This window comes from Liolophura sinensis, chromosome 6 (genome assembly GCF_032854445.1).
Source record: "Liolophura sinensis isolate JHLJ2023 chromosome 6, CUHK_Ljap_v2, whole genome shotgun sequence".
NCBI lineage: Eukaryota > Metazoa > Mollusca > Polyplacophora > Chitonida > Chitonidae > Liolophura > Liolophura sinensis.
This window is the reverse complement of record NC_088300.1, coordinates 4,580,193-4,594,813: the sequence shown is the minus strand read 5'-3', so window position 1 is coordinate 4,594,813 and position 14,621 is coordinate 4,580,193. Positions and strand designations below refer to the sequence as shown.

Sequence of the window (14,621 nt, the reverse complement as noted above, 5' to 3'; positions counted from 1 at the left end):
TGACGACGATGACTTCCCTTTGTCAGATCTGCGACCGCTAGCTGCCGGAAATACGATAGGCAACAGAACAACAACAACGCCTGTAGTAGAACCCGTCCGATGGAGTGGCAGACTGGAAAAGATTGCTGTCAACGACTTCACCCAGCCGACTGGACCTATAAATGTGCTACCAAATGAAAGTACAGAGCTCGATTTTCTCAGTCTCATATTCACTGAAGAATTATATACCCTTTTGGTGGATCAGACCAACCTGTATGCCAGGCAGTGTATTGAGAAAAAATCTGACAATAGATGGATCCCTGTAACAATCCAGGAAATGAAAGCATTTATGGGCATTCATGTGGTTATGTCTATCATACAATTGCCTACATACAAGCAGTATTGGTCAACTGATCAGCTCTTCAGAGTACCCTCCATACCAATCATCATGACTAGAGACAGGTTTGAGAAAATCTTGCAGTATTTTCACTGCAATGATTCTACTACAAATCCAGCCAGGGGAGATGCGAACCATGACAAAATACATCATGTCCGGCCTGTCTTCAGTATTGTGCAGAGACGGTTAGTGGAAAACTATCGACCACACAAAAGTGTCACGATAGATGAGGCGATGATTCCATTCCGTGGATGTGTTTCATACAAAGCCTTGTAAATTTAGAGTAAAAGTGTGGCAGTTAGCAGACAGTAGCAATGGGTATGTGTACCAGATGGAGGTATACACTGGCAAACAAGATACAGGGAGAGAAGTGGGTTTGGCCTCGAGGGTTGTATAGGATTTGACCAGGGTATTGTCCGTTAAAAGTCACCACATATACATGGACAATTACTTTTCCAGTCCCCAAATGTATCAATACTTGCTGAAGGATGGTTTGTATGCTTGTGGCATCTGTAGACTCAACAGAAAGGGGTGGCCTGACGCACTACACAAAAACTGTCTGCCAAAACAAAAAGGGGCAAGTAAACTCTAGCAGAAAGAAAACCTTGTGGCAGCCTGCTGGTACGACAATCGACAGGTAAACTTCTTGTCAACTAATTCTGATCCAACTGTCACAGTGAGTGTCCAGCGAAAACAGAAGGATGGAACGCGTGCAGAAATAAAAGCCCCTGAAGTTGTGGAGAACTACAACAAGCACATGAATGGTGTGGACCACGGAGATCAGCTGCGTATGCATTATTCCACTACTCGTCGCCCCAAAAAGTTTTGGAAGTACCTGTTCTGGTTTTTGTTTAACACAGCAGTGGCGTGCTCTTTCATTCTTATGCGGGAGTCTCTGAATCACCAGAAGAAAAGCAAAACTGGTCGGGTGAAAGAAATGTGTCAACTGGAGTTTCGACAAAATTTGGCAAAACAGCTTGTCGGGCAGCACAGACAGAAAAGGCGACATGAAGTATTACAGAAGGACAGTGTCGGACGGACACATTGGCCCACATCCATGCCCAAATCCAGGCGATGCAAATTGTGTAGTTGAAGGAAAATCAGGAAGGAGTCAAACTATGGATGCAAGATTTGTGATGTAAACCTCTGTTTGGAATGTTTTGAACCATCTCATGTTTTATCATTCACAGAAGAGTAGATTCCACGCCAGTTGTTGACAAACAGAGTAAATATTGTAAATAATAACTAAAAAAGTTTTTTCACCAACTTTCAGTGAAGATAAATTGTGACTCATTGACTGTCAGTGTAAATCCAAAATTCCAGCACACTTACATGTATGAAGAACGAATTTTGCACAGAAGTACTTTCTATAATGAGTGAGTGATGTAACCAAAATTTGTATTTCTGTTTGTGTTTTTTCTGCCTTTTTAAAAATTTATTTGTTTGTGGATGGAGGGGCCTGGAATGGTAATGAGAAATAGCTAGTAAATTTTGTGAATCACAAACAAATAAGTTTGTGTTCCACACATTACTCTTCCACATTACATGGGCCAGCCTGGAGTTATAATTTTTCCATAGTGGTGGCCAGCACATCTGTCAAAAGAAATGAAAACAAGAGGTCAAAATTCACATTATTTTGTTTTGTGTTTATTATTTAGTTTGTTAGGAGTGTGTTGGTCTGAACTAAATATCACTGACCAATGATTCTGCTCCGCTGTGTCACGTGATAGAATTTAGGGCAACTACTGACCAATGAACAACGAATGCCTTCAGTGACGAAATGTTATGGCATTTTTGCTTAGCTGAAGTGAGAAAACAACTGACTGTAGTACGGCTCTATTCGACACTTCAACAAACCCACGATAAATAACTGATTTCTCTGTATTTCCTGAGCGTTTGATGACTTAGACACACATACTTTTATTCAGAAAAGCAGGGGTTCTGTTCAGGAATTTGCGTGTCATCACCTCTAAAAATTATGATACTTTTCGCTGGTGTCGCATGTTGTGTGAATGTTCAGTTTGATAATCCCATTTTATAGGCATCTTCATGAATGTACGTCCGCAACTATACTAATATTTTACAAGATTGCGTAGAATTAACATTGATGGCAAAATTCAACCAGCTTTAGAGTGCTAAAACAGAAAAACGCTCTGCATCAGTCGCCACTACAGTGTAAGCTCACACAGAGGTGAGTACGGCAGTTGAGGCTGATCGCTGACACCTGCTTGGGCGGAAGGCAGGCACGGCTACAGCCCGCCGCTGTACTGGCGGCTGCAGGGAGCTGTCGGAGTCAATAAGTTAAAAGATTGAAATAGGATGGTCCTGTGTACTTCAGTTATCAGCATCAACAAAATTTTTCCGTGCCATTATGTGTCTCTAGTGGACTGTCAAAGAGCATTGAATCAGAATATCTATGTGATATATACCATGCTTGTGAGGAAGACACAGGTCCATGGGGTATTTTTACTCACAAAAAGGTGTCTTGAAGGATACAGTTCATGTAATGCACAATTCTGCATCTCAACATGACTTTCCTGACAAATGATAGGACTGATACATTAACACAAGTTTATCTGGTAACATGCAGTTCTTGCTCCAAAGCTTGATTAACTGTCCATGGCTTTTTCTCACAATCAAACTTTATTTTCCAGCAGAAGACATTTGTTCACTGCCCCCTGAGGCTGGTCCGTGTAGGGATGACATTGTGATCAGGTGGTACTATGACAGTGACAACCAGAGGTGTGACAGGTTTAGGTATGGAGGCTGTGAGGGCAATGGCAACAGATTTGAGACAGAGGAGGATTGTGAACACCAGTGTTCACAGAGAGACCGCAGACCTCAGAATAGGCGTGATAACAGACCTGACCACAGACATGAAGTGCCACAACAAGAGGTTCACCCAGGTACAGTACACACTGTGTCAGACACAATCAGCGTGAAAGCCTCATCAGTCCACTTGTCTTTTAGCAGCTAAACTGCATTTGTCCTAGCTCACAGAAAACTTGCTGGCTAATGGTCTAATATTAATATATAATGTTTATAATTTTGATATACATGTGATATATTTCGGTGTATTTTGGGTCAGTAATTCTGAATCTCTTTTTTTTTCTTTGCCTATATAAATTGCACCAAATTGCAGTCTAAGGTATACACCTACATGGTGTCTGAACATATTTGAGCTACGATTAATAGTTTTCTGGCTAGAAGTGTTTAAATGACATCACCTTGTTTCAGAAATAGAAATTTAACCCCATTACTTTTACCTAGACTTAAAGGGTTACCGGACAATTACATGCTCTTGAACTGTCTAGCTAACTGTCCATGGCTTTTCAAAGCGCACAGTGTATCTTAAAGTACCAGCATCGATGTGTTGATGAACAACTGATACTAACATTGTCCTGCCACAAACTGCTCTGTGCTGAAGCATAACTTGAAGACCCTTCATGCAGATTGCTTGAAACCTGTGAAACTGTAGGCTGTACAGTTCAGCCTCCTCTGACGAAGTCAGCTAATCCCTCCACAGGGGTATTATTCCCTCCACAGCTGAGTGTTTTTCCGAGAGCTTTGCAGACTTGAATTGCAGACTTGGGCTTGGTATTGTTGATGTGGCTTCAAGTGAGGAGGTTTTTCGAGTGGTAAAGATGGGCATTTTATTCAGGGCACTTCTGTTTCCTTCACCCATGGATATAACATGTTTTGTTAATATGAAATGTTCTTGAGTATCAGATATCTGGAAATTAGGAAACAGGATGCTCAGTGGTTCACATGTTTGAGTGGCATTTAGAAGTTGGAAGTACTCTGGGAAAGTCTTTCTTATGGATATAAAACTTTTTGGTTTATTAACATGATGTTTCGAATTTATTTATGTAGTTATTAACATCGTTATGAAGTGAATGACATCAAAACATTGAGCTTAAATATCGCAACTAGAGAAACAAATGTCAACAAATGTACAATGTAGAACAAAGGATAGATGTGATTAAATAGTACTCTGGTATTAAGGGATTAACAGGTTTAGACTGGGTGGGGTTCCTGGTCTTTTTGGAGGATTAACAGATCATAGGCTAAGGGGAGGTAAAACCTTGATCTCTATTCAGGCTTGGCTTGGATCTCTTGATCTAAATCCAGTTGAGTTGATTGGAGGTTAGTGTTGTGACCATGTTCCAGTTGATGTTGTGGCAAGGATTTTCTTGGATGTTGTCACTTATGGCGAATTTGGAATCAGATTTTTGTGCATCCAGTTGAGTTGATTGGAGGTCATGTTCCAGTTGATGTTGTGGCAAGGATTTTCTTGGATGTTGTCACTTATGGCGAATTTGGAATCAGATTTTTGTGCATCCAGTTGAGTTGATTGGAGGTCAGTGTTGTGACCATGTTCCAGTTGATGTTGTGGCAAGGATTTTCTTGGATGTTGTCACTTATGGTGAATTTGGAATCAGATTTTTGTGTGGATTTCAGGTTTCTCAGGTTTCAAGTGGTCTTTCAGTTTCTCCGATGTAGGATGCGCTCCAAGTGCATTTTATTTGGTGTACAACTCCTTTGGGTGGTTGTCGCTTGGTGGTTTCTCTCTTTCCTGTAGCTTGGAGGTGGGATTTCAGCGTGGTCTGGCTTCTAAAGGGGATTTCTATTCCTGTGGATTGTTTCAGTAGGTGGGCAATTTTGTGACCAGTGGGGCCGATGTATGGAAGATTGATTCAGATATAAGGGCCTTCATCTCAGACTCTCATTTGGTGGTTGGGTAGAGGTTTCTTAACATTTCGGATTGTTTTGTTGACTTTGTCTGCTGGGTATCCATTCAGATGGGTGAAGACAGTATGCAGTATGTACTGGTCAGTTTGGGTTGGTTTGCGATAGACTGTGATTTGTAGTGGATGTACTGGTCAGTTTGGGTTGGTTTGCAATAGACTGTGGTTTGTAGTGGATGTACTGGTCAGAGTGGGCTGGTATGGGTAGACTGTGATTTGTAGTGGATGTACTGGCTTTAGTGGGTTGGTATGGGGTACACTGTGGTTTGTAGTGAATGTACTGGTTGGAGTGGGCTGGTATGGGGTAGACTGTGGTTTGTAGTTGATGTACTGGTCAGAGTGGGTTGGTATGGGGTAGACTGGTTTGTAGTGGATGTACTGGTCAGAGTGGGTTGGTATGGGTAAACTGTGATTTGTGGTGGATGTACTGGTCAGAGTGGATTAGTATGGGGTAGACTGTGGTTTGTAGTGGATGTATTGGTCAGAGTGGGTTGGTATGGGGTAGACTGTGGTTTGTAGTGGATGTACTGGTCAGAGTGGGCTGGTATGGGGTAGACTGTGGTTTGTAGTGGATGTACTGGTCAGAGTGGGTTGGTATGGGGTAGACTGGTTTGTAGTGGATGTACTGGTCAGAGTGGGTTGGTATGGGGTAGACTGTGGTTTGTAGTGGATGTACTGGTCAGAGTGGGCTGGTATGGGGTAGACTGTGGTTTGTAGTGGATGTACTGGTCAGAGTGGGTTGGTATGGGGTAGACTGTGGTTTGTAGTGGATGTACTGGTCAGAGTGGGTTGGTATGGGGTAGACTGTGGTTTGTAGTGGATGTACTGGTCAGAGTGGGTTAGTATGGAGTAGACTGTTGTTTGTAGTGGATGTATTGGTCAGAGTGGGTTGGTATGGGGTAGACTGTGGTTTGTAATGGATGTACTGGTCAGAGTGGGTTGGTATTGGGTAGACTGTGGTTTGTAGTGGATGTACTGGTCAGAGTGGGTTGGTATGGGGTAGACTGTGGTTTGTAGTGGATGTACTGGTCAGAGTGGGTTGGTATTGGGTAGACTGTGGTTTGTAGTGGATATACTGGTGTTGCTAATTCAGGTGTAGGAATACTGTCGGGTCATCGTTGTGGTGAAGAGCGACAAAGGTGTTGTCCACTTTCCGCATCCAACAGATAGGCTGGGTAGGTGATGTAGAGAGAGCTTTGTTCTCTACTTCAGTCAGTTAGATCTCGGAGACTATTGGTAACAGTGGGGATCCCATAGGTAGACCATGGATCTGCTCATAGATTGTGGCCCCCATGTGAAGTATGTAGAGGATAAGCAGCAGTCTAATAGGCGTGTCATGCTCTCTGAGGAGAGGGAGGTAATGGGTGGGGAGTTTGTTATTTTGTCTTTTATCACATCCAGGGCTTGGCTAGTGTGAACATGAGTAAATAAGTCGACAGCAGCATAGCTTACAAGTTTGGATGGAAGCATATCAGAAGTCTGGCCTTTACTGGGTACTAGTGGATTTTGACAGCTGCACTTTGGGGGGGGGGATGTTTGTACAGTTAACTTGAGTTGGGTTTCGAGTGTGATGTCCACATTGGCCTTGAGTTGGTTAAGGAGGAATCTGTGCTGGCGGTCATATTTGTTGGTGGCAGTTTTTCTTCAGGGTTTGGAACGTGGACTCGTCTCCCAGTAGATTGTAGACCAGTGTGTTGAAACTTGATTTTTCTAGTATGGCGTTGGCTTTCCCTTTGTTGGCTGGTGCTATGACTATGGATTTGTCTTTAGAAGCCAGACCACGCTGAAATCCCACCTCCAAGCTACAGGAAAGAGAGAAACCATCAAGCGCCAACCACCCAAAGGAGTTGTATACCAAATAAAATGCACTTGGAGCGCATCCTACATCGGAGAAACTGAAAGACCACTTGAAACCCGAGAAACCTCGAAATCCGCAGAAAAATCTGAATACAAATTCGCCATAAGTGACCACATCCAAGAAAATCCTTGCCACATCAACTGGAACATGGTCACAACACTGAACCCCTCCGAGCCTAAACTTGTTAATCCCTTAATACCAAATTACTGCTTAATGACATCTATCCTTTGTTCTACCTGTTGACATTTGTTTCTCTAATTGCTATATTTAAGCTCTTAAAGTTTTGATGTTATTCACTTGATAACAATGTTAGTTACTACATGTAAACGTCATGTTAATAAACCAAGAAGTATTATATCCATAAGAAAGACTTTCCCATTGTGCCCGGTTGGTTTTGTATTCTATGGTGAATAGAGATATACATGTGTGTCCATTGTGGATGTTTCTGAAGTGTGACAAGGGGCACTGGTTTCCTCTGGCTTAACATGTAGCTCTGTCTATCACCAACAGTGGTACCTGTTGTCGCTTCTTGTCTGTAGAAATCCTATAAACTTAATTAAAATGGTATAAATGTGTTGTTGATGTGTTCTTTTTAGATGATGTTTGTTTGCTGCCCCCTGAGGCTGGTCCGTGTAGGGATGACATTGTGATCAAGTGGTACTATGACAGTGACAACCAGAGGTGTGACAGGTTTAGGTATGGAGGCTGTGAGGGCAATGGCAACAGATTTGAGACAGAGGAGGATTGTGAACACCAGTGTTCACAGAGAGACCGCAGACCTCAGAATAGGCGTGATAACAGGCCTGACCACAGACATGAAGTGCCACAAGAGGTTCACCCAGGTACAGTACACACTGTGTCAGACACAATCAGCGTGAAAGCCTCATCAGTCCACTTGTCTTTAAGCAGCTAAATTGCATTTGTCATAGTTTGTGTCTTCCTACTTTAAAGTAATAGAGTTGCATCAGGTGCAGAGATTTAACAAGTAAATCTTGTTAGTCTTCTGAATATAATAATAAACAATTTTTGTGCAGTTAAGTCTGTAAGTATAACAATAAAATGGCGGGAATTGAACAACTGCTGAGTTATTGTACACCAACTTAGTTTAGAGTTGCCAGCATGATAGTTGGTCTTTCAAAACGACAATGCCATTCACACACATTGTTATGGATGGGATTTATGCCAATATGTTATGGATGGGATTTATGTCATGTCCACGTGATACTTGAATTTAGTCTTCTAGGGCCTGGAAGGTCCTGGATTTATTTTCTTGTCACCTGTGCAAACCCTGTTATTTACCAGGACAGATGACAGATGGTAGCAGGGCAGGGGGATGGGTGGCCCCATTGACCTATTCACTTTTCAACCCAGCCACATTTAAAAAAATACATTACACAAAATATGCAGTGCTTGCCTCACTGCCGTGTAATTTATTAGAATCAACTGTTAGAACAATTTGCTGAATTTGTTCAAAGAGATCAATGAATTGCAATTTTATTGGTCAGATATTGTAATGTTGGTAGATACTGTTGTCAGGTCTGTTGAAATTTAGTATTTGACATTTTATAATTTGTGACATTATTCCATGTAACATGGAAAAGGCTTCATTAAGCCATCAAACGCTGTCACTTGTATATCAAAACTGATATTTAAGCAAAGCTCTGTAATGTAACTGTAACTCTGTTTGCCCTATCTTCAACAAAGTAATACAACAATTAAACTATTCTTGGAACCATGCCTGCATATTTTATGTCACAAAGAATGTATTACCTGGTATCATAGTGCTGGATATAGGAATTCCCTTTTGCAGTCTATGGATTGTACCGTATAGGCACATACACTTTGCTATATCTGCACATATATTATAAATATTGTGGTTTAGCAACTAGTACTATTTGAGTAAACACTTTGCAATACAGGCAATGCATATTTCTGCGGCATTTGTGTTGTACTTTAAGTAGGTATATTTACAGTATCAGTGATCTGGGAACTAAATTTGTGCCAAAAGTTACATGATCACAACTTTCAACGGGGTAAAATTTTTTATATTTTGTCCCTCTTGGAACACGTTCAAACGTGTCTAGGACTACAAGGTTGTACACAGATCAGTTTTTTGTTATTGTTTATCATCAAAGAAAACTGGACTTTAGGCTAAATGAATCACTAGCAGGCAACAGTAATGCCATTGTAAGTCTTAATAGCATAACTGTAAACATTCATAATAAAGATAATAAAAGGTAAAAATTCTTTTCCAGCAGAAGACATTTGTTCGCTGCCCCCTGAGGCTGGTCCATGTAGGGATGACATTGTGATCAGGTGGTACTATGACAGTGACAACCAGAGGTGTGACAGGTTTAGGTATGGAGGCTGTGAGGGCAATGGCAACAGATTTGAGACAGAGGAGGATTGTCAGCTTCGTTGTGATCCCAGGAGACAGGATGGACAAGGTATGATCACTGACCAAACTGTTGAGGTAACCCATTCACCCTGGTGTGATGCAAAAATGGGTTATAGATTATTTATGTAGGAAAATGTTCATATGGTAAGATCACTTCATGTAAAAAAATTACATTTAGGGTTTTAGAGTTTATTAAAGTAAATGTTAAAGATGGGTTTTTCAAGCATGGGATTTGTGTGTTTACCTCGCAGTTGTCAGTTACAATGTTTTAAGTAGTCGACTGGGGGGCAAATGATAGGAAAAAATTGATCAGGGAAAGTCTTTGAAAATTCTTACTGTAATTCTTCAAACGGTTTGTATGTTTGCAAGTAGCTCTAGCAGGCTTACCCATAGATTATTATCAATAGAGACTAAGCCCTAGCTTCTTCCTTCTCCCTGAAGCCGTATGTTACCAACCTACAGTGCTGTCCCCCTTGGTTTGATGCTAGCATCAATAAAAAATTTATATCTGTATACCCACGTGTTTTAGCTGTTCGTTGTCTCGTGTTGTCTGGTCACACATTGTCTAGTAAATGCCCATGGGTACAAAACTCCTCAATGGTAGATCAATTTCCAAAGTCTTTTGCGCTGGACAGCCATGTTGACACTACATCATTGTTTTGGGGACTGCTTGTTTAACACTCTGCTCTTGCTGGACTTTACTGACTGAAGCAAGGAAGTAAACTACAACATCCAAACTCTTTCTGGTGAAGTTTACTAAAGTATATTCTGATGGCATTATTTTGTGTGGACTGATAAAACTGTACTTTTTGTGAAGTCCTAAAATTGACCAATTAACCAATATAGTTTTGTTTCCAAAATCGTATTAAAAGTGTGCATAAATTGCACTGAAAGTTGCTCTTTCATAGGTGAAAAGGTTACAGAATTAAGGTGGTAGGATACACATGAGGTATCATTTGGTCATAGTGGTCACGGTCGATGGCTCAGCCAGCATGGCCAAGCTCACCGTGCTTTGTCTGCTTGCAGATCGTCTGGTGACTGTAGGGCCAGCTGTGTGTGTAACCCATTGAGTTTTTTATCTTGCAGATCGTCTGGTGACTGTAGGGCCAGCCGCGTATGTAACCCATTGAGTTTTTTATCTTGCAGATCGTCTGGTGACTGTAGGGCCAGCCGTGTATGTAACCCATTGAGTTTTTTTATCTTGCAGATCGTCTGGTGACTGTAGGGCCAGCCGTGTATGTAACCCATTGAGTTTTTTTATCTTGCAGATCGTCTGGTGACTGTAGGGCCAGCCGTGTATGTAACCCAGTGAGTTTTTTATCTTGCAGATCGTCTGGTGACTGTAGGGCCAGCCGTGTATGTAACCCATTAAGTTTTTTATCTTGCGGATCGTCTGGTGACTGTAGGGCCAGCCGTGTATGTAACCCATTGAGTTTTTTATCTTGCAGATCGTCTGGTGACTGTAGGGCCAGCCGTGTATGTAACCCATGGTCCCCATCGTAGAATCACCTTCAGCCCCCGAGCACCAGTCAACCCAGACAGCCCTGAGTGTGCAGCTGCCGAGTTTGGCTGTTGTCCTGATGGAAGGACTGTGGCTGGAGATGAAAACTTTAACTCCTGCCCAGGTAAAAAAGCACGCTCTTTTTGCAGCATACATGTGGAGAAGAGAAATTGTGATTATGACTTATTGAGTGGTTGTTTTCTTCCCAATTTTTCCACCCCTAAATCTGACCCGTGATGTCAACCTCCTTCACTTCAGTGTAATATATCAAATAGTTTTTTTGTTGTTGAACTTCTGAATTTTGTACCAAACTTCTATAAGATTCATTGTACCATTTGGTGAATTTTGAAGCTTCGACTCTATAATAGATGTAGAGAAATGTGTATGTTTTACATACACATTTTACATTTTATTTGCTCCTACTTTGAAGGCTGGTACCATTTGTGAAATGTTGCTTCTGTTAATTATTTGAGGTTGATCCTCCATCTTTGGTGATGGTTTGCCAACTTTTCATTTATTGTCCATGGTTTGGATGTTGATATTTCAGCCTCTGCCCCAGAGATATTACCCCTGGGTAAGAACATGGTAGTTGTGCGGTCAGGGGATGATGTCACCATACCATGTGATGTCAGAGGAGCCCCTAAACCTACCATAGTCTGGTACCAAGATGGGTGAGTACTAACTACTATATATGAGCTGATCTACTTTACCATAATATGTAACCCTCCCACTTGAGAGTGACCTGCGTGAGCACTGCAAGGAGTAGAAAACGTACTTGTATCATGAATCAAATATTAGTTCTTTCACATGTAATCCGTCATTCAGCTACTCGGTTGCTGATCCATCCAGACAGAAAGTGTCACTGACCTGCGGGCAGTGTTTTTAAAAGGGCTCACTCTTCCATTATGTTTCGACTCCTCTGTGCACTGATTTCTGGAGACGGTGGCATCATATAACACAAAGGCGTACAGTCCAAACCACAGCGAGTACATGTAGCAATAAATGTAGGAGTAGATTTTGGGGGGAATGTTCTGGGGGACAGAGGTGACCGATTAATCATTCGGCACTATTACACTCTGAATAACCATCATGGCAACGCTCCTTTTATTCACACCAAGTTTCCTGGCCTGGTTACTGTAAATTACGAAATTCGCGACCTTCTGTTCTCTTTTGTGTATTAGAATCTGCATTAATATAAATATTTAAGTGATTAATGTACTGAGCTGAAGTTTTGCAGTCATGTGTTTCCTACAGGCAAACTGTTTTGTAGCCTTGCAGTCATGTGTTTCCTACAGGCAAACTGTTTTGTAGCCTTGCAGTCATGTGTTTCCTACAGGCAAACTGTTTTGTAGCCTTGCAGTCATGTGTTTCCTACAGGCAAACTGTTTTGTAGCCTTGCAGTCATGTGTTTCCTACAGACAAACTGTTTTGTAGCCTTGCTACCAGATCTAAGATGAGTGCTGATCCTGATTTAACTCTGGAGCATGGAAATCCTGAAGCCTTGTTGACGGAGTATTAGATATTAATATTCTTAAGGAGAAAATAGAAGCCAAGGCAAAACCCAAAACAAATAAGTTGTAAGAAACTATGATATTTTGCTGAAAAATTGGCACAACAAAGTGTTTTTACGGGCAAATAAATGTCATAAAATTATACCTGCATGTGATATTAATAATCTGTGTGTTGGTGTTAGACGATGTGGGATTCTTTGCTTTCAGCGTGCGCATCCCGAGTGATGGTGTCATGTTTACTGTGGACATTAATGGTGCCCTGACAGTGACCTCTGTTAAGAACAAGGACACAGGAGAGTACACATGCACTGCAGATAATGGGATTGGGTTCTCAGCCTCACAGAGGATCAACATGGTTGTACAAGGTATATAGTTTGCATGTCCAGTCATTGTTTGTTATTTGTAATTATAGTAACGACATTTTCACCATGGTTACCCCTTTGTATGTGGTCAAGGAAAGTAGTTTATCAGGCATGCAGGTTTCACTTAAATTTGAAAAAATGAACTCTGGAATTTGTGGGGTTTTTTAATGGGCATCATAACCAAATCAGAAGTTATTTTGTCAAAAACTTATCTTTAAACATATGTCTGACCTATTAACAGAGTCTCCAGTGATCTTGGCCACACCCTCTAAGGTTGTCACACCTCCTGGACAGACTGCAAACCTCCATTGTCTGGCTTCTGGAAACCCCAGGCCACAGCTGACCTGGCTGGACAACCAGGGAAGAGAACTCTACAACACCACAAGACACTCTGTCTTCTCTAATGGTACACTAGTTATCTCCCCTACTCAACTAGAGGATGCTGGTACTTACACTTGTGTGGCAAGAGGTGGAGTGGCAGAGTCAGTCCGTAAAGCGGTCACGTTGAGCCTCCGAGGTGAGAAAGACTGATTTGACATCTTATTATCAGTCATTATCAAGTATTGTTTAATATTTCGTGACTACATGTGTAATAGTAGGAGACAGTAGGTGTTCGACAGCACTTAAAGAGCCATTTAAGTGGTCTAACATGAAGATTGTCATATACCAACATGGCATACACATTGATCCCACTATCGGAGGTAGCGAGGTGGTGGTCAGGGGGTGGGGGGTTTGGCGGGGCTTAATCTGTGCCATGATTGGTGACGTTTGTAAGTTGCCAGCCAAAGGTTTGCTCAGGGCCCTCCAGTTTTCATCACCCTGAATCTGACAGTAGTATGTGATAATAATAAAAGCGATGAAATCTTGAGAACTACAATTGATTCACATTCTGTGATAAAAGTTGCTTTCCTATCTCAGTTGGATTCAGCCTATTGAAAATGAGTATTGTGGAACATTTTATCAAATATGCATCCCCATTGGAGTATTTTCCTTATTATCCAACAAAATGCTGTAGCAAATTCTGCAAAATTTCATTTATCAAAAATGTATTTTCTGATACATGCTTGACCAAGAATGACTTTTTAGGGAAATATGCCTCTTGTGCACTTGGACAATTTATAGATGCGATACAGGACTATTTGCAAGCACTGATCTCTGCCGGCTAAGGTGCATGGCTCTGTCATAATACTACACCTATTTGGGTTAAAGTATCATATGCATTATCAGGTTTTTTGAATTGAACCATGAAACCAAGATTCTTGTTCACTTCTTCTTTTTCACTGTTGCTTAGTTTGAGATTAAGACCTGGTACGGATCAAATGTATTTGTATCCGACTTTCATATCGCTTCTATGGTTGAAACTCTTGTCTAAAACACCATGATCATATCTGCACAGTGTTGCCTTTTTCTGTTTTCAGAAGGTGTGTCTGCCAAAATCAAATCTCATGATAACATGTATTTTGAGGGAGATGTGCTGAAGCTTACCTGTGAGGTGTCTGGGTATCCCTACCCATCTGTCACCTGGCTTAAGGATGACAAACCTGTCAACACGTCCCACAAGATACGACTTCACCATCGTGGAGAGAAGCTCACAGTTCATCACCTGGGGATAGCAGATGCTGGCCTCTATCAGTGTAAGATATCCAATGGAGAGGCAGAAGATATAGCCAGTACTTTGGTCCGCGTGGATTTGAAAGGTAGGTACTTACTCAGAAGAATGGGTTAGTAAGTTTGCTAAGACATCAGTAACAAATTGGCTCATCATTCATATTTGGTGATGTAAGTTAATATAGATACACATTGTTCTAATGCTGTCAACACAAGCTCTGTAGTTGTAGCAGTAGTCGGTCCCTGTTCAGTTTTAATA

At 41.4% G+C, this 14,621-nt stretch overlaps 1 protein-coding gene across 1 annotated transcript in view; it reads left to right on the top strand.

Moving 5' to 3' along the window:
- The window catches only part of LOC135466184 (papilin-like), a 91,367-nt gene that overhangs the window by 73,701 nt on the left and 3,045 nt on the right, over window positions 1–14,621 (top strand). Inside the window, exons 41-48 of the mRNA XM_064743564.1 lie at window positions 3,031–3,282; window positions 7,579–7,824; window positions 9,241–9,429; window positions 10,829–11,005; window positions 11,429–11,552; window positions 12,600–12,757; window positions 12,996–13,271; window positions 14,173–14,451. Of these exons, the coding sequence (XP_064599634.1) occupies window positions 3,031–3,282; window positions 7,579–7,824; window positions 9,241–9,429; window positions 10,829–11,005; window positions 11,429–11,552; window positions 12,600–12,757; window positions 12,996–13,271; window positions 14,173–14,451 (1,701 nt within the window). The remainder of the gene's footprint in view (window positions 1–3,030; window positions 3,283–7,578; window positions 7,825–9,240; window positions 9,430–10,828; window positions 11,006–11,428; window positions 11,553–12,599; window positions 12,758–12,995; window positions 13,272–14,172; window positions 14,452–14,621) is intronic.